The sequence below is a fragment of the Eulemur rufifrons genome, chromosome 8 (assembly GCF_041146395.1).
Source record: "Eulemur rufifrons isolate Redbay chromosome 8, OSU_ERuf_1, whole genome shotgun sequence".
In the NCBI taxonomy this organism is placed as follows: Eukaryota; Metazoa; Chordata; class Mammalia; order Primates; family Lemuridae; genus Eulemur; species Eulemur rufifrons.
In genome coordinates this window covers 83,967,498-83,990,478 of record NC_090990.1, presented here as the reverse complement: position 1 = coordinate 83,990,478, position 22,981 = coordinate 83,967,498, and the positions used below count along the sequence as shown (strand labels likewise).

General features: G+C 38.0%; 1 protein-coding gene across 5 annotated transcripts in view; it reads right to left on the bottom strand.

Moving 5' to 3' along the window:
* DNM3 (dynamin 3) overlaps positions 1-22,981 on the bottom strand; it is a 533,160-nt gene that overhangs the window by 7,049 nt on the left and 503,130 nt on the right. For 3 of the 5 annotated variants that reach the window (XM_069478341.1, XM_069478344.1, XM_069478343.1), the window contains 2 exons: positions 22,557-22,793; positions 2,800-2,869 (listed from right to left, as the gene is read on the bottom strand). In XM_069478341.1, the coding sequence (XP_069334442.1) occupies positions 2,800-2,869; positions 22,557-22,793 (307 nt within the window). Of the gene's footprint in view, positions 1-2,799; positions 2,870-17,815; positions 17,853-22,556; positions 22,794-22,981 lie in introns of those variants that run through there. The other 2 variants (XM_069478345.1, XM_069478342.1) reach the window with 2 other exon arrangements.

Sequence of the window (22,981 nt, the reverse complement as noted above, 5' to 3'; positions counted from 1 at the left end):
AAGCAATATTCAGAAGAGTAAGGAACCTTGGTAGATGATTTTTAGAAATGCAATATACCTGTTCTAAATCAATCCTATTTTAATAATCCATAATTGAGTGAATGGTTATTCCAATTAGTCAATATGCATGCAAATAAAACTAGATTTACCTATCAAATAAACATATACAGTTTATTTTCCCCAATCCTAAAAACACTGAACTTTTATTATACTAGACATGATAGAGCTACGTCTACTGTGTTGACAACATCAGAGCAATCAGTTAAGAGGAAGTTACACAAAACGTTAGAAATGGTATGGGAAACAGAAAGCTCATTAAGCTACATTCCCATCGTAAGGCCTGGTGTGCATGCTACACCTCAAACTATGCACATTCTAGAGCTTCAGACTTAATTCACCTTGGCATCTCCTTTTAGCAGGATATAAGCCCTTTGGGAAAGGGGATTCATACTAATAATATGACATCATAATGCATCAAACTAAAAATATTCTCCATTGTGACTATTGAAGAAATTCCAGGGTAGGCTGGATTCTATTGGAAATAACTTAGGAGTAAAAAAGAACAAAAATGTACCCACAAAGGGAGACAATTGGGAGAATGCAACTGTGGGAATATAATCTAAAAGCAAAAGCCAAAGATGATAAATGCCATTGTTTATTACTGCCTAAAATCAGTGGAAAGAAACTTGGGAAAAATCTCCAATTTTTTTTGACATGGTTTGTGCTGATCTAAGAACACACCAGTGGTTATCCACAATATTTTCCTTTAACAGAAGGAAATTTTTGAAATACAGCAAAACTCAAAACCACATTTAGCATGAAGCCAAACCCTGAAATATATAATCCGCTAGCTGCCTATTTTAGAGAATTCAAAGGAAGAAGCAAAGGGAATCCTAAAAAGAGAAAATTTTATGAAAAGATCTCACTGCAGATTATTTGTTTTACTATGGATTTTTGCTTAGCATTTTTCCATTTAGCTGAGACATTATTTTTAAAAATACAAACTGTATCTTGCACATTGGTTCCATTGACAGAGAATTATTTTTTTCAATGGAAAAAAATAAGATGTGAGAGGACATAGGATGGTGATATTCTTTATAAAATCACTTGTAGCTTTAAAAACTGAAATGCCCTTTTTATAAATCTTATATTCTCTGATTTTTTCCAATTATAAGTGGGCTAGCTGTAACCCTTTAGAATAAGTTCAATACACTGCCTTATAACATGGCAAGTTCTCTTTTAATAATGGTTAAAACTTTTTACTTTATATTTTATGGGTGTCTGCTTTGGGTATAAACTACACAGGAAATTAAAGTTAAGTTAACATACAAATCATGTTTGCTGCTTTCAAAGGGAGACATTTCAGTTGGTGAAACCTGATTTACTTCTGTAGAATATGAAATAGTGTCATGGGACACCACTAGTCAGTGAATACTTGCTCTGCTGTCTGGGAACAGTTAGCAGACAAAATTCCAGTTGGCTGCTGGCTGTTCCCTGCATGCTAATCATCTGGTCCTAGGTAGTCCAAAACTTAGCCTCAAGACTGAACTATGAATCTCTAGGTTAATCCTGCACTGTAAATTTTAGAAATCTTAGATATTGCAAATTTGCTTTAGATCTCAATGTTTTAATACCATTTTCTGGAGTAAGTGCCCTGGATAGGGACTCTGAAGTAGTACAATTGTGTAAGTGTGAGCTCTTCTCTTAAACTATGGCATCTTCTACTGACTTTTCATTTCAGGTACCATTCTTTAAATGTGATTATCCCATAGTAAGTCTCAAGATTTAATAAGAAAGGCTAGAATGGATAGAAAGTTACACTAAACCTGTTTAAAAGGTAGGATACATTCTTACATAAGGGAATTACAAATTAGCATAGAGAGAATGTTTTTTGTCTCCAGCCAAAATAATAATAAAACTGAAGTTAGTAACAAAATTTAGTTAGCCATGCCCAAAATTAGATTGATTGGAAAAATTAAACATTTTCTATGTCAGCCTTCAATGTAATTGACCAGGAGGTGAATATAAAAATGAATAGAGAAATTATATTTTTCCAGACACTTCTAGAGATGTGATATTTTGCTTCTTCCTTGAACTCTGAAACTAACTAGCCAATGACTGATTAACAAAAAACAAGCTTTGCATATGCTTCTAGCATGAAGCAAAACACATTGGCACAAGAAGCTCTCTAGAGCAAACAATGCAGACTTTTCCTTTGCAAACTACCTTATGCTTCTGGAAAAGTTTTATTCTTAAGGAATCCTAATTTTAAAAAGTCACTTCCTAGCTGTCTTATGAAATAAAGAGTAAGGAAAGAGGAGCTAAATATATAATTATGGACTAGGTTGTAGTACTAATAATAGACAACAGAATTACTGTCATCCTAAACAGAATGTGGGAAAAGAAGTATGTATGGCTTAGGTCTAAGCCCACCATCTCATATCTGTTAAGGATTATGTTTAATGAGCTACCTGGTAGATAGCCTGGAAAATTTGTCCAAAGCAATTTTAAATATATGCCAGGGTAGGCAAATGGTCCCCAAAGTATAGGGCTGCTATACAAACCTACCTTGGTCAATACAACATATAACACCTCTAGGGTCAGCAGTTTTTAGGAGTCAAACCCCAAAGGTTTGACATACCATGAGCAATGAAGATGAGTGATGAATGCATTAGTAAAACTGGTTACTTGCCTACTGATGTCCATACATGCGACTACTCATGATTTACTGCAACAGTTATCAAATATGCTGCTTTTGCATAATTCATTAGTGATTAATTGCCATGGCAGACACTTCGTTTAGTCTAACAGGGAGGATTCTAGTGGACGGATTATAGTGGGACGAGTTGGTGATGGGGGTGGTCTCCGGCTAGAAAGAGAGAAAGAGAAAGGTAAAGAAACAAGTAGAATATCTAGCAGAAAGTTGTTCCAAGGACACTGAGAAAGAGCCATTACGCACATGCTCATGCACACACAGGCCAGCAGGAGTGGTTGCAATCTGTAATGATCTTAACGTTGTCACCTTTCATTCATTCAGCAGTTTTGAACAAAAATTAGGTATTTTTTCATATGGAAATCTTTCTCAAAACTGAAGTCACCCCTTCCAATATTAATAGAAATATACAATTATTTGAAAGTCATCTGAAATACGCTGCACATATCTCAGCCAGTAGAATACAATGAACTGTGCTATGCTATGCCTACTCCAGGAACTAATAAGGCATAAGTCTCAGACAATGATGGTTTATGAATTTTTTTCCTCTTTATATAATTTTCTTCCTCTTTTTCTCTCTGTCAGGATGTTAGTTACCACTTCTCATTGCCCTTAGTAGTAGCTTTCTCTAATCTGTTCTATATTTTGCTTCTAATTTGCAGGGTCCTAGAAAACTCAGAAAATCAAGGCTTTTAGAGTTCTCTACAATAAGTGTAAATAGACACAGTGTAAGTGCCCGAGTAAATTGCATGAACTCTAATTCCTATTTTGGGTTTTAAAGATTATTATCAGTACTATTGCACACTTTCTAAGTACACTTGGTAATGGTGTTTCTGATAGCTGAGTTTAATTAATAAACATACTCTAGATAATGAAATATCACTGTATTTGAGTCTCAATGTTACCAGGTAATATTATTTATTCCCTGAGCCCCTATATTTATTTCTTAAATGTATTAATGAGTTTTTTTCTGTGTATGTGTGTACTTGACCTCACATGTGGTACCTTGGGAAGTAATTCTTATACCCCCTCCAAATTAAAAAAATTCTACAAATTGAAACCTCTCTTTTTGACAAAACTCTCTGATTTTTTCAGAAAGACTCCTTCTGTAATTATAGTCATGTCATGAAATTTTCTTCTGTATTGTAAACACCAAATTGATCATATTGAATGAATGTCCAATCTCAGGAAGAAGTGAAGTTAGAAAAGATAAAGAAAACATTTATAAAGTGTTTAAAAATTACAGAGCTATAAAATAAAATTATGTGGTCAAGGAAAAATCAAAGCAGAATAGATATTTTTGATTAATGGTGAAAATACCACTTTGGCACAAACTCATTGATACTGGTAGAGTTCCTTTTGCCTCCTGTACCTGAAAAACACCTGAGGCTTTACAGGAACACTTTCACTGGGAAGGTGCATTTCAATTTAGTGCCCTGTACTAGCCTCATTATTAAGTAGGCACTCAATTTGTAAAAGTGTAATTAGAGATACTTTATAGACATACTAATAAAACTAAACCAATCAATACTAATTTAATTTGGGTAAACAAACAAATTATCTTCTTGCAGAAAGGCTATAGTGACTACCTGAAATGTTCTGGCAATTCTCTGCTAGGAAAAATCCTCCCATAATTTCCTTTTTACTTATGACCATGAAAAACACCTGCTCTTTTATTAATCCACTCATGTATTGATGGGCACTTGGATTGTTTCCACATCTTCACAATTGTGAATTGTGCTGCTATAAACATTCGGGTGCAGATATCTTTGTGATAGAATGTCTTGTGTTCTTCTGGGTAGATGCCCAATAATGGGATTGCTGGATCAAATGGTAGGTCTACTTGTATCTGTTTAAGGTATCTCCATATTGATTTCCACAGAGGTTGTACTAGTTTGCAGTCCCACCAACAGTGTATGAGTGTTCCTGTCTCTCCACATCCACACCAACATTTGTTGTTATGGGACTTTTTGATAAAGGCCATTCTCACTGTCTAGGGGATGGACACGTTTGAAGCTCTGACTCAGGGGGGTGGGGAGGAAAGGGCAATATACATAACCTAAACTTTTGTACGCCCACAATATGCTGAAATAAGAATAAAAAAATAAAATAAAAAAAAACCCTGTTCTTTTGCTAGTATACTGTTCATTTTCATTTAAAATGGCCATATTTATTTAACTTATGTCCTAAATCTTGAACCTGCATAATTTTCTCCTTTGATATGAAGTTTCTGGAGGCCAGAGGTCATGCCCATGCCCACCTAACTTGTTTCGTGCAGTGTTTAGCATGGTGCTACATGCAATTATGTTCTCAATGTCCTTTTGTTCATCTTATGGAATTGCTGTTCATCCTTCAAGACTCGCCTCAGGAAAGCCTTCTCTGACTTACCTTCCTCTATCTGGACACAGTTGTTTCTATATAGCATCTCAACATGTCTCTATTATTTAGTAATCACACTGAATTCTAATTATGCTTATATGTTTATCTTCACTGATTAGAAATGCTCTGTGTCTTACTCATCTTCATATTACTGCAACGTCTAGCTCACTGCTTGCCTTTTAGTTAATGGATGTTTGACAACTGAATAAATGAAAGTTACTTCCAGAAGCAAAAAACAACTTATGAATGCTTATGATATCTGCTGGTCTTATAAATACAAGGGCATTTGCAAGTAAATCATGGTAATAGCAAAAAAAAAAAAAAAATAGCTAAAGTGACAGGTAGGATTGAGATCCTTGGACACTCTCCCATAAAGTGTTTGATTGCTCAACTCTTTAATAGGTACTTGGAATAAGTAGCAAATAATAGGGCCCTGCCCTCAGGGAGTTTGACAAGTAATCATATAAACTATGGAAATGTATTCTTAGCAATTAACCAGTTATGGGGGTTAGGGGAGGGACTTGGCCAGAATTTGAACTTTAAGGAGGGAAACTCTACCAGAGGGTTCAATAATGGAATTAATTAGGGGATTTCATTTGAAAAAAAGTGGATATTAGGCTACAAATTCAGTGAGAGGCAGGATATAACATGGCATGGTGGATTGGAAATCATTTTATGTATGTGTGATAGCTTGTACCATGGCTTGTGTCCGAGAGAGAAAGGAATGCAAACTGGGTTCTCCTCTCATCCTTTTGTTCTTGGCTTAAATGTCATTCCTCAGTCCTTCCTGATCATCTCACAGTTTGCCCCCTTCTTCTGCCTTCTTCCCTACCACTTCGTGTTGTGTATTACCCCTGCTTGCGATTATATATTTATTTACTAGGTTATTGCCTGTGCCTTCCCAATAGATTGAAAATTCCTTGAGAAGAGAGACCACATATTTTGCATTTATTATGTGTATTCAGCATTTAGACAATGTGATTAGAAGGCCGTGAATAAATACTTGTTGAACAATGGACAAATGAGTGAATGACTTTAAAGTGCCTAAACAAGATGTTTAGCCAGGCTAGAGTGTAGGCTAGGTCAAGGGGAGCAGGTCCAGTGAGGTCAGAGATGCAATACCTTTGGGGCATTTTTCAGGCTTATATTTGAGGCAATATGTTTATATAGAAAGAGTCCTGGATCAGAAGTCAAAAGATGTGGATTCCAGCTCCAACTGCCAAATTGTACAATTGTTAACCCACCAAACTTCTCTAGGCTATAGTTTTCTCACCTCTGACACAGGAGACTCAGACTAGATGATCTGGGACAGACCTTCCAGTTGTATATTACATGCATTATTTGTTTAGCATCTACTATGTGGACCACATCATCTTGCATAACTTTAAAGAGCTCAGATCTATTGAGAATGGAAGAGGAGTGGAATAAGAAAAATACACAAGTTGTTTTACTATAGCACTATAGTGGGGAAATGGGGCACAATTCTGTAATTCAGAGCCTGAGAATATGTCTGGGAAGCTTTAAAATACAGTGATATGGTCAAAGCAAGGGCAAACATGATTGTAACTGCTGCATATAAAACTTGGAAGTTGTAAGGGAACCTAGGTCTATAATGAGTGAACGAAAACTAGAAATTAAACGATGGGGATGGAGGGGAAGAGATCAATGGCACGGACAGAGAATAGAAAGATGTAAATACTCTGGCGGCACAGTAAATTCTCCTTAATCTCCTCTTTAATCCTTGGACCATGCTGATGGGACAAGAGGAGGACAATAGCAATGGACAATTGTAGAAAGAAGGCAAGACAGGAGACCAGGAGGACATATGTTTCTGCTATGTGCCAGGTCTATTGTTTGTCTTATTCGCTACCATATCCCAGAAGTTACCATTGCCGTTGGTTCACAGTATTATTTTTTTCAAGTAACTAAATCAGGAGAACCTATTCATCATGAGCTCTTTGAGAGTGTGTCCAGGGCCTTGCATTGACTAAGCACTGCATAGGAGGGGGGTGCATGAATGACTGACAGAATAAAAAATAAAATTTTCATCATGTTCTCTCAAAATAATTATGACAGCTTCAAAATATGCCTAGTTTCAGTCAAAGGAATGCATATATGTACTTATTTAGTAATTAAAAATCCTAAAGCGCTCCCCCCAACCCTTGGGGAAGAAACGAGCATTATTTTATTTCTAAAACAAACAACAACAAAAAAAGCTGTATATAAAACTCTACTAGAAAGCAATTCAAGAGGAGTATTAAGTTGTTCAGGGTGAATTTTCTAATAAGCAATGCTAAGATACTTGCCAACTTCAACACCAGAAAACATTTAAAGTTTATGGTTAAAGTTCATTTTATTGGTCCAGTCCCTAACCATTCAAAGAGTTTCCAAAGACCTTCACCTCACAAGAGAGTTTGTTTTAGGCAAAGCAAAATTATTTGTTTTGTACCAAATTTTCCTCAGTTGCTTTGTTTAGTGATGGGCTTCATTAAGTAACCCATTATATTGAAGTGGAGCATCTTGTATCATTTAGTGTTTATTGAAACACTGTGTTGTATGTGGGCGGTTTATGGTTATGATAGAAGAGCCATGTTTCTGCTTCCAAATCAAAGGGAAAGATGTAATACTTCAAGTTGTATTTGTAGCTGCAGGGGTGGACCGTTTGTAGTATTTTGGACAATGACAAATTTTGTGAGAAAGTCAAATGCTCACACAGGCTGGGTGGCATTGTGGAGGAGAACTGGCTTCACTGATAAGACAGAAGAATGCCTCATTTATTTTCTTGTCTCATTTTATTGCCTGCTCTTTGGGTTACCTTGTACCGACTGTTCATGATGTGAGGACAACCTTTACAGGGGTTAGGGGAGACTTCAACAGAGCAAACTCCATTGGTGCATCAGCTTGTGAGGTAGGTATAGCAACCAGCCTTCCTTTAGCTTCTTGCTTCCAGGAAGCATAACACAGAATCTGAAGTGGCTTGGTCTTTCTGCTCCTGCCCTTATTTCTCCTTAGAATGGGAAGTGGGAATTATCTGACTGGTAGATGTGTGAGCCAGACTGGGCCTATGTAGCTCAGTCTCATTCCTTTCCTGTGCTTACACCAACATCTCATGACTCCCAGTCCAGAAATCTTTCTGTTGGGCAGTTATATTGACATGTTCTAGGGCAATGGTTCTCAAATTGCATCAGAATTCCCTGGAGGGCTTGTTGAAACACAGGTTGCTAGGTTCCACCCAGAGTTTCTAATGGGGTGGGACATTTCTAACAAGTTTCCACATGATGCTGATGCTGCTGGTCCTGGGACGATGCTTTGACAACCACTGTTCTAAGGCACAATAAATGATTTTGAACTTGCTTTATTAGCAATTCTATTCATTTGCCAGATAAAGTTAAAAACAAAAAGAAAAGTGCTGGAAAAATGTTAAGAAGGATGAAGAAATGGTCATAGAAACACTTTTATACCTTTGGGAATTAGACTTAAGCATGGGCCAAAGCAGTTTCAGCCTTCTGTTGTAAAGACCAACATACCACACTACAAGAGCTTCTTAATCATTACCAGAAAAACAACTATTTGTTTAGGGAAGCTTATATTTGCTTATGAAAATGGTATTGAAGGTATGCTTCTCTAAATGTACATTCTAAGTTCTCACATTTGGGAAGGGTATTATTGACATCCAACCTAATTAGTTAGGTGGACCCAAATTAAAAAGAAAGCTTTCAAAGAAGACATACAAAGCTTGACACTTCTAGAGAAGATAGCTGCCTGAGAATATAGTTATTTGCATAAAAGGATATATAATAGGCTTCTATACTACAAATTCTACTTATTAAATATAATTGAAGCTTTGAAATATAACTGTCTCAAAAATTCAACTTACATATAATTACATTTAGGATCATGCGAGAGTTATACATCCTAGGTATCTAAGAGCCACTAGAATCTGGTATCAACTTGCCCAACTTTTTAATCTGATTGACGATATGAGTCCAAAAGAAACAAAATGAAGGGTTATGTTTACTCAACCACTAGAAGTAAGGCATCTCCTTTCTTTTGGCTACATCTAACAAATTTCTTGGAAAACAAAAAGAAAACAAAAACTGTTTTCTGGGTTTTCAGGAATTGAAAGGCCTTACTTCTTCATGACTCACTTGAAATATTTAATCTTATTTTTCAAAGTTCGAGGCATGTATATCTTATCATCTGAACAATATTCTAAACCTCATGTGAACCCCTTATACTTCTTACTGCCTTCGCCTGGCAGCACCTGCCTCGGCAATGAGGACAGTAGGCAACGTCCTAGTCAGTGCATCGGTGAACATGTATGTGAATGAATGAATGGGCTCAGGGATAAATCTGTTAAGAGCATAGCTCTAGGTGAAATGGAGAGGCAACAATGACCCGGGACCTCTACTTCCTCTTGTCTGTTCTAAGAGAACAGATTATGAGACACAGTATTTTAAATTTCAGCAATATACTTGTACTTTGCTTCTTTTTAGATCATTTGCTCAACAAACAGGTTTTATATATCTAGAAGGTATGAGGCTAAGTTCAGAAGAATGCTACAGCAGTCATGATTTTCTCCACATGGAAGATAGTATTTTGTAATTTATTATCAAAAATACTATAGGGTGCTATCCAGTATATTTTTGGCCTTTTTGGCTTAAGTAACAGAGTGAGCTAATACTGTCCAAGAATAGTTTACAGTAGATGTTGGAAAGAACATAGGACTTGGAACCCTTTTAGAGGATTTAGGGAATTCTCTAATATGATTCTTGCTACATATTAAAGCCAGCCTTTCTTTCCCCTGTGAAAACGAACCCATGATTTTATAATGTATGCCACTGGGAAAATATGAATCCATTTATGCAATGTGACATAAGAACATAAGGAGAAAAATAGTCCACAATTGTTATTTGATTATACAAACATATAATATCCTATGTAAGTAAGTCTCTGAGATAAATGATAATATAATCTTCCTTGTCACACCTTCTTTACATTGTCCCAAATATCTAACATGGATTTCACCCAAAGGTATGGTACTAATATATCCACGTCTGTGGTTGTGGCAAAAAGGCAGCTTAAAGGATGATTTGCCCACATTAACTCTGTTCAGTCTATGATTTGTAAAAAGAATTTTACAACAACATTCACTCATGCAAGGTTTCCAATGTGTGCTTAAATTGTTTTATAAAATACACTTAAGTATTGGGCTAATTCCAAAATAAATTCTGATTAAGCATTGTAAGCCAACTCATTTTGTATTCTTTCATTCCCTCAGTAAATCCTGCTTATGTGCTAGGCACTATCCTAGGAGTTAGAGATGCAGAAATAAAGATCATCACTGCCCAGAAGGAGTTTCTTGTTGCGATGAGGAGAGACAATTTAACAATTTAACAGTTAACAATTTAACTGTGATGCTGTTAGGGTAAGTGTTACAACAGGATTGTGCTTCAGAAGTTTCAGGGACACAAGAGTCCTAGCCTGGCGCTTGGAAGGAGGCTGGGGGATTTGAAGGACTTCCAGAAAGTAAGGAAAGTTGAGGGGACTGGCATTGCAGAAATAGGAAAGGGTGTGTGTGAAGGAAAGAAAGCCAGAAAAAGTACTGTCAGTTTGAGAAATCAAGCATTGTCTTATTCTTTATCACAAGTCTTATATCAAATGACTTGTTTTGCCCCACATCCTAATAACGTCATAAAACAGATAATTGGAAGTATTTTTAGTTATATTAAAACATGATTTCTAAAAAGCATCACTTTTGAGATTAATTTTTTGTATTTTGGCCTCCACACTATATCACTGACAGCAGATAACCTGGGGAGAGCAAAGGACTGAAAGAGAGGCAAGGCCGCAGAAGGGCAGAGGGGTTCCGGGAGAGGAAACGACACACAGAGAAAGCATGCGGTTGTTTAAGAGATTTATAAGCATATGGCTATTGAAGGAATTAAATAGGAATTAATAGGAATTAATAGCCTTCCTTTCTTCCCTGCCTTCCTTCATTCCTTCCTCCCTCCCCAGCCTTTTCTAATTCCCAAAGAGACCTCTAAGAATTTATGTGCTGTAGAAACCGACTTCCATTGATGGTGGAGGGGGTAAACAGTTTCCTGACCTTCTTCCTCTTCTTCTGGCCTTTCTCCCTACCCTTCCCTTCATTCCCACCCCAGGCACCTGGAGAGGTGGGAGGCTGACTCCTTGTCCCGTTTGTGGGAAACAGGAGAGGGTGGGAAGGAGGTGCTGAGACCCAGCTACTGGAAGAGGCAGCTTCCACTTCTGAGCTGTGCATTCCTTTGTTATCTCAAGTCAAGAAGAAGAAGGAAAAAGAACAGATAGGGAGGAAAAAGGCAACACTTTGAATCTCTCTATAAAACTGTCCAATTCATTTCTGTTTTGGGAAGATGGAAAACACGTTTTGTTCCTTTCTGAGAGACAGCAAGAACCTTTCCAGTGTGAGTATGTGACTTGGGGCCTTACCTCATAGGGCGAAACTATGTAACTAGAAATAGTGATAGAAGAGTTAACATTCCATTTCCTTTTATTATTATTATTATTTTTAATGGCAACAAAAAGAACATGAGGAATTTGAAGATTTGTGTAATTCCAATATTTCGTCACTGCCTGACCTTAATACCTGGTCAGTTTTAAATATACCACATGATATTCTTTTGGTCACTTATATCAGTCCAAGTGGTAAAAATGAAGACAAAGAATTGCCATTTACTAATTATCATATCAGCTTTTTCTTTTAAAAAAGCCCAGCAGGAGGAGCTCTAACATGCCTTAGAGCTCAAATTTTACAAACAATTTTTATTTAAAGCAAACAGAGAAAAACAGAAAGGCATTGTGCCTTGCAAGCTGCCATGTCAGTGAACAAATATATGACTAAGTCCAATTAAATGCTCAGCAAGGAGCCAAGTGATGATACTCGCGGAGACAGAACGGCCCACATTTTCTCCCATCTACAAGTCTCCTCTCTGGTGCAGTTAAGCTGGACTGGGGCTGCAGTATTGACTCTTGCAAAAGAGGGAGCAACAGACTGATTTCTGGGCACATCTAGAAGTCATTCCTTTCCTCTGAAAGTGTCATATTGTTTCTAAATGAGTCTTTGACACTGGCTCAAGAACCACATTTTAAAATGGAATTTTCATTGTTGGTTGAAGGCACTGCGAAACTCCTAAGGGTTTGGTCTCTTTTACTCAGTGGCTTGTTGAATGCTTTTTAAAATGAGAGAAATGCTGTGTTTGTAAAACTTCGTACTAAAAGGGCAAGGAATCATATGTCCCCTGAGCCATGTAAAGAGTCTGCAGAAAGAATTAGAGCTTTCTAACACACACACACATCAACTGGAGCACAAAGAATTTACTCAGGAAAACAGTGAGGAGTATATGAATTTAACAGTTATCGGATTTTTAGGGTAAGCCTTTCCATTTTGGACAGTGTTGTGGGGGTGGAATGGATGAGTGGGCACACAAAATGATCAGAATTACTTAACCCGAAGGAAATTTTCAACCAATCCCTTTTAATCTCTTGCCAATAAGAAGTCAAACGTTTTGTTTTACACCTTAATGGTATGCCCACATTTTAAACTTTTATACAAGCTCCTACAGAAACTTTAACTAGACCAATTCAGACCAAAAGTCACTAAATAAAACCAGTCTAGACGGAAAATCTATGAAAACCATATGTCTTTTAGGCATGTGTCTTACAAAAAACTGCCATCATCCTGGAGAAATAGTTCACAAAATATGCTTTTAGGAAAATAGGGCGGTAATGACCATGGAGGCCATGCTTAAGAAGACGGCTGGACTTGGGGAGAGTAAAGCCACAATGTTTACAAATGAGAGGCTCTCATTTCCCCATATATCTAACTGCCTGTAAACATTACTGAAAGGATGGGTCAAGGCAGATATCATTTATCTTTCTATTATTCTAGAAGGGATCAAAAGTGTTTACAGTTTTTTTCTTCCACACTCCTATAGAACGTTAGACCAAGGGATCTCAAAGCAACTCCGTTCTTCCCCAGAGAGAACTGTTTTGAATAATGTTGTGCGTGGATGAGGCCAAAAAACCAGAACATTTTCTCCTGATTATTACCTCATCCTGCTGGCCTGCCAAACACAGCTAGAAAGCAGGTGTCTGACATAAGTAACTGGAGGAAGACTGTTCTATATAGCTTGGGTGTAGGCCGCCGCTGAGAGACAAGGGAAGTCAGAGGACTCAGGTACAAAGGACGGATGTGATAAATGCAATAAAGAGGAATATTCTAAAACCTTGATTTTCCAATTCACCATTGCTGTCTGAACTGAAGACAACGGTCAGCGTCACCTTCATTATTCTAACGACATATTTTTATACCTTAAAATGGCACTTTAACTTTAGTAAGTAGTATAACATCCACAGGGAAAAATAGAAATGCAAACTTTAATGACAAAAATAACATTTAACGGAAAACTGTGAACAGTCTATAGAGACTATGAAATTATTTATAAATTGCAAAGACTCCTTGTGACCCACTGGAATATTTTACTGAAACTTCTTCCTAGGCAGGGAATGACACTTTGGAACAATTCAGTAGCAATGGTGATTGGCCCGAGTGGCCTCTTGTGGTGTTCAGTCACCGAGAAGACTGTGAATGAACTATATATCAAATAGCCATAAATGGAGAAAAGGTCTTGAGTTGGAGGAGGAAGGTACAGAAAAAAGGAAGGAAATCTCTAAGATGTAATCAATCACACACCGAAGTTGTAAGCAAAAGCAAGAAACACAATTTCAATGTGTTTATTAAAAGATATTGTGCCTTAAAAGAAATTTTAAATATACTTATTAATTTTTCAGGCATTAAGTATTAAGATGGTGGTGGAATAAGTTAGAGTGTTTGAAATATTAAAACACATCCAGGAATTATACCAACATCCCTAATTACAGATTCCTAAACTGAATTATAGAACATTTAAGTAAGTTAACCACAGTCTACTGATGAGTCACAGAGATTTTTCTGGTCTGTTCCTCTTAGTCCTGAGTGCTACTATTGCTAGAGCTAAAAACTATAAGTCTGCTTTCATGCAAATAATATTCAGGTCACAGATTTTATTTTGACTTTAGACCTAGGTATGTGGAGGAAATTACTGCAGTGGTTTCTCTAGTTAACACATTTACTAATGTTTCCTTAATTTTTCCATCCCAAGAGGCAATAATTAAGGTACAATTTGCCTCACATGAAGTTTTATTATTGTAGTTATTAAAAATACTTTCCAACACTACTGAGAAGCAAAAAGTAATTCTAGTTGTTTTAAAAAATAAGCAGATGTTTTCCTCAGTTTTTATAGCTTTTCCTTGGTGAATGGCATTCTAACTCTAAGTAGTGGGGCTGCCTTTGTGGTATAGGCCCTTGAGCATGATACTTAAGGGCAGATTTACTTGAGGGAAAAATTCCATTCACTCTTAAAATTGGCTTTGAGAATAATCCTAATGTAAACTTAAAAAAATACACATGATGCAGAACGTATCTTACATAAATATCCATTCCCATGTGCAATCATTTCATTATAGACTCTCTGGACAACAAAATGCCTTTAAAAGCCCTTTTCATCTCCTACTCTTATAAGAGGTCACATTCGAGATGAGCTATATACTAGATGAGATATATAATCTTTTGAGATAAATGAAACAAACAAATGTTACATATTTAAATGTATAGACCAAAAATAAATTTGGATAACGTTGCTTCATGAAAATCTGAAACCAAACACAGGTAATATTTACAAGGTGGAGGCAAGTGGTATATTTGATTGTAAAACAAGACCATTTCCAAAATCATTTTGAAACCAGCTAAGGCCTTCTCACATTGTCTTACCTCCTCTTAGTTTTCAAAATTATCATAGATGCTTATGGGTTCTCTTGTGGTGGTATAACTACTTTGAGGTTAGCAGGTCTTTACCTTATTCTCTTCTTAGTTGGTACAATAGCCCTTCTACCAAAACAGCAGGTAAGTAATGAAGCTTATTTCTAAATTTCATATTAACTTGCACATTTACTGGGTTTCTATAAGAGCAGTAACAAGAGTATTTACACCCTGTCCTATTTTCTCATTTTTAAATTAATTTCCAATGGGGAAAAAAAGTTGACTTTATGAAGATTTGAAATGTCTCCATGTCTTTGAGCAAATGAAGTTAGGAAGGCCCTGCCTTGTTATTGATTATAAGTGAGAATTTTGCTACTTGCCGTTTTGATTAAACATTTTTTTCTGATCCTTAGATGGAATGTGTTCTTCCTGTGAGTCACACGAGCTGATAATTTTGACTGGAAAACAGGCGTGAACATTTCCTAGTGCTTATGGGAATAGTTAAAAAATAATTCAAGAAATTAAAGCACTTGCTATTTGTGGTTGTATCTATATCACGTGGCTCTGAGGCCTGAAAAGTAGCCAGAAGGAAAAGACAGTGGTACCAATCCATCATGGGGCTGCCTAAATACCTTGCAGCTTCTGAGTTTGCCCTGTGTAGAAATTCTATTTTGGGGCAGAGTTGCCATGTGATTTAAACTTCCTCTAAATGCTTAAATAATGTGGCATCAATACACGTGCAGATTCTCTCAAATCCGATGCCTTACCAACACAGTTTTCTCATCCCCCAAATTTAAAATATTGGCCAGACCAAAAGTGCAATATTCTCTTGGCAACAGCATTTGGTAAGCCGGATGGATTTCATCTGGCAACTGAAGGGTGTAAATATGTGTTTAGATTCAGAGGTTCCCCCAGACAATGCTTACAATATGTTGGCACTAGTAAGCTAAAGGATTTCAATATCTGGCATTTTAAAATTCTACATTTAAGCAGCAATAAAGTTATGACAAGTGGACAAGGCCATCAAATCCTCAGCTAACTCCTCAACTCTTTCTTATATTGTGGGAGGTAGGCAGTTAAGGCACATACTGAGTAAAAGATGCAGCATTTACATTTTCATTTTTAATTTCCTGGCTGTTATCAGCTAAAGCAACTCTAGTAAGCGTTACCTAAATTTCACTCTAATCCTTCACAATAGCTGATTTAGAAAGAAGGAAAAAGTCCCCAGCAGCTCATTCTTACACTTTGCTGCTTGGATAAAATTTAGAGGTGAAAGAGCCACGAACGATGTTGTGCCGTGAATCACTAAAGTCACTGAAAAACATACCATCTAACTGGAATTGTCTGAATGTGAAGGTTTGCCTGTAAAATTGTTCTTTTCTTACAGTGAGGGAAACAAAAGAGTGCAGTGATAAAACTAAAGTACCAGTTTGTGTGTGTCTACAAGTCTGTGTCTGCTTACACTGGGTAGAACTTTTCTCCCCCTTCTTTGAGCTGACATCAACTTGTATATAGGAACATTCAGCAGATTCCAACTGGTGACAATTTGCTGCTGACTGGCCACAGGAAGAATAATAATCATTTACTGTGCATTTTTCACTGGCCAGTGGCTGCTTTGCCAGACTCCTGTCTTGGCTGTCTTCCTCTATCAATCAGGTGGAACCCTGGACAGGCCTGGGTACCCTGAAACTCAGGAAGGCTTTCTCTATAGTGGTTGAAGCTTTGCAATTTAAAGTCTCAAAGAGAACAACGACAGAGCTATTTGCTAGTATTTGTCATGGGATGTGGAAGCAGTTGTGTTTGGTTAACTTAATGCCAGTTACCACTGGGCTAACAGCAGCATATTGTTGTATTTACTGCCGCCTGTCTGCATTTATGTTACTTGTACTTTGCCTCATGTAGATCCCTTCTTATTTTCCTTTTCCTTTTACCCTCCTGCAACATAGGATGTTTGGAAAAGTAAGATAAGGGAGACATTGAAAACATAAAGGCAAGCTGAAGTCTACCTTGGCACATCTGCAAAGCTCCCAAATTCTGACCTTCGGAACATTTGCATTCTGCTTCTGGGCCTCGCCTAAACAGACTGCCAGTCATCTGAAGCATGGCAGGATGGAAATGTTTGTGTAAAGTAGACTCAAGTTTGCTAGACCCAAGAAAGAAACCACCAAACTAATTTTACTTTCACTTAAACCAGATTGAAACCAAGACTTAAAGAATGAAAAACTTTGACATTAACCATTGATTCACCCCAGTGAAATATTATGTTACCACCAGAGTCATTATGGAAATTGGAATGAAACTTTTGATGGGATATTTAATTGAGGGGCTTAAATTAAATTGGACATTTTCTTTAGTGAACACTATGTGGCCAAAATTCTATTTTCTTTAAAGTATCTTAAGCATCATGACAACTCACATTAAACCTGTAGCAAATTATTAATTACATTTGGGGGTTTCAGTAACAAATTTTGTAACACAGTTGCCTCACGAGATGCCTTAAATATTAAAAAACAAAAAGAATACCTCAAAATTGTTTCTATTCTTAGCAATTATACTTTTTATAAATCTTTGCTTGCTTTTAAATCCAGTTGCTAAAAATAAAAACTGTTTCCTGAAAAATCAGAATATCTAATTATAAATTTATTTATTTGCTCTTCAAAGGGGGAGAATGGTGAGGAAAGTAGAAAGCTCATGGCTGACATCAGAAGTCACAAGGTGAGTTCATCATTTGCCCAAAATGACACTCAGCTGCTAAAAGAAGTCATACTTTTAGAGGGCAGTTGAGGAGAGAGTAAGTCAGGAGGTTTCCAGTACATGACTGCAGGGGAATCAGACACAGGCTAGTCACACAAGTTGCTTAACTGTCCGTCCCTTAGCCCACGACTTCAGGGCTCAGCAGCTTCCTCCTTCATGGCACCAAACCTTGATGTGAGGGATGCAAAGACACACTCATAAGAATTGTGGGTTTGTTCTTATTCAAAATTTGGGGGACTGGCTAAAAAAACAAAACAAGAAGACCTTATCCTTACGTGAAAGAGATTCTGTATTAACTGTCAATTATATCAACATATAAAATATGTAAAAGAGATGTAGTTCTGCAAGCCATCAAGGTCAAACACTAAAACAAAATTAAACTAAATTGTTAGGAGAACTAAATGGCCTTTATCTTTATAAAGAAAAGAATATAAGTGCATTGATTGTCTCTTTAGGTAGAAAGATTCATAAATCTTTGTCATGGTTGATTTCATAATAAACTGCTGAATATGTGGGATTGAGAGTCTTATAGTGTACCACGTGAAGCCAAGCAAACCACATCAGTCATGACGTGTACATAGTGGGAAACTCTGGGCTAATCCTGCTGCTACCCTGGGGGCCCTGGGGCTGTCCACGCAGTGCGGGGCATCAGCTTCATCGTGGGGCTCACCAGAGACTCTTTCAGTGGAGCATTTCTTGGTTTCCATGTTGGTTTCTGTCATGTAGATGAGCTGGAGTTAAGGCCAAATCCTTTTGAATGATTCAGTTTTGCCATTTTTAAAAGATACCATTGGACTTGGTGAACAAGTGTGGTCAAAAGAAAATATTTCTATTTTTCACTTTTTCTTTTTCTTTTCTGAATGGAAGATTGAGTGATGAGGTAAATCAAGTTTGTTCTTCCTGGGATAGAGAGCCTTCCCCCCACCCTATCCCCTTTTGACCATTGCAAAATAGCTTAGTCCAAAGAAAGAGGGGAAGACAAATGAGTGAAATAATGCCAGAGTCAGTTATTGCCAGGAAAAACACACTCTGATTCAGTTAATTTGTTCTGTTAATATCAAAGGCTGTGATTCCCAATTAACTAATTTTAAGAAGCTGTAACTGAAAATAGTTACATCAGTTCTAAAGTTGATGTCTGATGGAGATTAGGGGCTTCAATTAAGAGAATAGTGACCCCAAAGAGGTGGCGATGTCTGTTTAGGATCATCTTGCTAAACAAATACACATTGGCATGGATTTTCAAACAAGGTTTAACCCCTTCAGAGAAGCTGAGTGGCACTGGGTGGGTAGGGGACAATGCAGATATTCTGGCAAGAGAAAATGTTCCACAAATACCAGATTTGTGTATACTCGACTTACTAATGACAGAAGCATCCATACAAGTGAATCTCTTGGGGATAAAGATGCTCCCTTAGCTCAAATGGAATTAATTAAAACAGGCATGGAGTTTGCAGTATTTCCAGCTCCTTCGCTGAAAGGCTCCATGTACATAAACCAGAACAGATTGAGCAGCTGAGAAAAGCTGGGCCAAAAATGACTCCACCACTTCTCTCCTTCCTCTCCCTTTATATCGGAATGGAAAGATGCAATAATAATACTTTTTAAAAAAGCAGAATGCTCATGGTTTCTGTACAGTTGTAAGTGCTTTGATTACCTTTGAGTAAGGGTAACATAAAAGTATATATGCTTTTAAAACTCAAATTCATAACTTGCTAATGAAGTCACGAATTATCCAGAAGAAAACTAAGCACAGGCACATGCTGAATGGCAGAATCTCTTGCCTCTAAAAGTTCAGTTATTGCCGTTGTAATATTAAAGCCCAACAGGGAGCTGGTGGGACACCTTTTGTGCTGTCTTGTCACGTTATGAGTTTCTGGTTTCAGATAAAAGAGGGGAAAGGGCCCTTAAGAAAGCAAAGAACTTGGGGGGAAAAAATCAAACTTCCTTCTCCGAAAGCTAAGGGTTGTTTTCCTGGAGATGATGGATAATGGCATTTCAACTTTTTAAATTTTTAATACAGAAAACGGAAGTAAATCACGAAGGGAGTAGAGAATATATAAATAAATAGAACAAGGTGAAGTTTCAACAAGAGCTTCCCTCAATCTTTTTCTTTCTGTCTTTCTATCTTTCTCTCTCTTTCTTTTTCTTTTTTGAAATCCTAAACCCCATTTCTGGCTTGTATTTGGTAGGATTCCTGCTCTGGCTTTTATTAAAAACAGACTTTATGTGGTCAGAATTCTCCATCTAAAGCTAAACTTTAATAGGCATAGGGATCCTGACAGAGTCTTTCTTGCTCTCTCTCAGGTGACACCCGCCACCCCCGGGATTTCCCTCCCAATGCGCTGAACTGGCAGGGAAACTTGAAGTCTCAGCACAAAACAACCAAATTTCCTCTCTTGCTCTGTACTCTCATTTCTGTTTTAAATTTGGTACTCTTTGCAAGGCCAGATCAAGTTAAGTCTGGTTCTAACTTGAGATATTCTCGAAATTTCAAATAACGCAACCGTTGTCTTATAAATGCCCCAGCGCAGTCTCCTTAAGCCCGGGGGCTCCCGAGTCCAGCAGCGCTGCCTCTGCGCTGCCATCCAGCTCAGGCTACCGGTTCTCGCTCGGCTGCCGCGTGCGTGCGAGCTTGAAAATACCAAGCGCAACTCCACCCCGCTTAACAAATCAATTTAGCATTCAAATCATTCAGAAGTTGATTTTTCTGAAGAGTATTGGCAAGCTAGCTTTTCTGAAACTGAGAGGTAGAGCAGTCAAGCAAGCAGGCAAAACATGCATGTTCATTCCCGAGGACCGGCTCGGCCAGGTTGCTCTGGTTCCTTCTCATAGCTAGACAGACAAAGACAGGTCCTGTACAGGACTCCCGCCTTCCTACTGTCAACTCCCCCTCTTCCAGTGGCCTCCATACCTTCCTGGCACGATGACAGACACCTTCCGAGTCAATCAGAGGTTTTCTAAAACAATAAATTGGATCTTTCTTATAGTGAGGCTCAATGCTGAAATTCATGTTTGTTATGCGGAAGAGAAATTCTTTTGAATACTGTGGTGCAGTGGTTTTCAAATGGAGAGGAATTTTACTACCCTAAAGGACACTGGCGATGTCTAGAGGTATTTTCGGTGGTCACAACTGGGAGAGTGCAACTGACATCTAGTGGGTAGAGGCCAGGGATGCTGCTAAGCCTTTTACAACAGACAGGAAAGGGCCCCACAGCAAACATGTCAGCAGTGAGGAGGCTGAGAAGCCTGGGGGTCACGGGTGGGAGACTGGGTTCTGGAGTCAGACTGCTCGGGATGGAAGCCCAGGTCCACTAGGGACTGCTGAGCAGCTGTGGGCAAGTTGCTTAACGTTGGCGCCTCATCTGTAAAAGGTGGACAATAACTTGTCTTACTGGCTTGTTGTGAACATTATACAAAAACGTACAAGCAAAGCTCTTAGCACAATGCCTAGCACATATTGAGAGCACAATGAATGTTGGCTATTATTATTACTATTAGTATCAGAAATTTAGCTCAGTTCCAAATAAATTGTAAGCTAAGCCTGTTGAATTTAGAGAAATAAATGGGATTGAGAGTACGTATATCCTCTCTGATTAGGACCAAAGTGATGATGATAGTAGTAACAACCACAGTCTTTACAGTTTGTCAAACTCCTTCAAATACCTCATCTCATATGATCTGGCAACAACCTTGTTGAATTTTCCCTCTTTCAAGGATGAGGAACTCCTGTCTCAGAGCTAAATGAGGTGCCCAAGATCTGCAGCAACCCAGGTCTTCTGATTGTAAATCTCTGGCTATTCCTGCTCCACCACCCTTTGTTTACTAGTTTAAGTCCCCCTTCTTCTCCTCATCACATCCAACAACTTGAAGATCAAAATAAAATGCAAGTGCCACAATCAGTGGATGAGGTGACTCGGCCTTCACAGGCGGGTGGCAGTGAGTTCTGTTTTTGCAATATGTGTACTAGTCAGATTTTTGTCCATGGAACATGTGAATATTGTAAATCTCTGAATTTAATTTTAAAAAATTAACTTTATCTATGGGATAATTTTCTTTCCTTTTTAAATTTCTGATTTTGAGGGGGGAAAATCTCTTAGTACTGTATACTTTAAAACTCTGTGATTATACTCATTATATATGTATCTTGACTGTAAATGTATGAAGGGGAGAATATTGCTTCAACTATGTTTCCAGTTCTATTATTTATTAGCTATATTGTTTCGTGAGTAGGCCCGAAAATCTGCTTATTATTGTCAAAATGTGTTATTCAAATGTACAATGTGCTATCTTATGTATGGTTAGTGACTGCACACAGCAATCGTTATGTCTATGTTAAAATTTCTATGCATAGTTTTTTAAAAAAATTGCAGATTAATCAGCTGGAATTTTATTCGGCCTACCTTAAAATTATAGTAATATTCAGTATAAGGGTCACAGTTCAGAGGGCAGATGGATAAAATTCCTTAAGTCAGTGGTTTTCTAGAATTCCTCTGGTAATGGAGAAGCCCAGGCCCCAGCCCATGAAACTCCCATGACCTGGGGAGCACACAGATTGCCACGAGCCAGCCACAGCTCTTCTGTTTCAAAGCCCTCAGTCAAATTCTGCCAACAGCTGCCAAAATGTCATTCACTGGGACCCAGTTTTCTTTGGTCCTATTTTGTGCCAGTTGATAAATGAGAAACTTTAGTGACCACATATGGTGTTTAAATGGTGTAACAGGCTCAGCAATTTTCCTTTGGTCCCCCTCCAGTGTGAAAATTGCAAACATGTAAGATAAGATCTTTGCAGTTTTCTTTTTCAAATAAATTCTGTCTGTCCTACTATGAGAAGAGAACCAAAGAGCAGCCCCACCAAATTCTGCGGCACCTTACCTTGGAACACTGGGCGGGGCCCTAGTGGGCCGAGATGGCACCTGCGGAGGGGCTCCGAATGAGTCGCTGCTGTTGGGGAAAGGAGGTAACGGGCCCGGACGGAAGGGGACCGGGGGAGCCCCAGAGTGGGGGCCCGGGGAGGGGATGGCGGGCGCCGGGCCTCGGCCGGACGTGGGCCTGGTGAGGGGCGCGCTGAGTGTCGGCCTCCTTTGCGTCGTGGGGCTTGGAGGAGGTGACCTGAGGAAAAAGACAAATTGTAGTTTGCCCACTCCTGCTTTGTACGTGAATTAGTCTTCAAAAAAGTTTTATAACTTCCTGGCTCCTTTTTCAAAATTATTTTTTTGATTGAGTAACTGAGATATATGTTATGAAAGTCAAAAGTTATAAAAGATTAAACAGCGAAAAGTTGCCCTCCCTCCACCCCT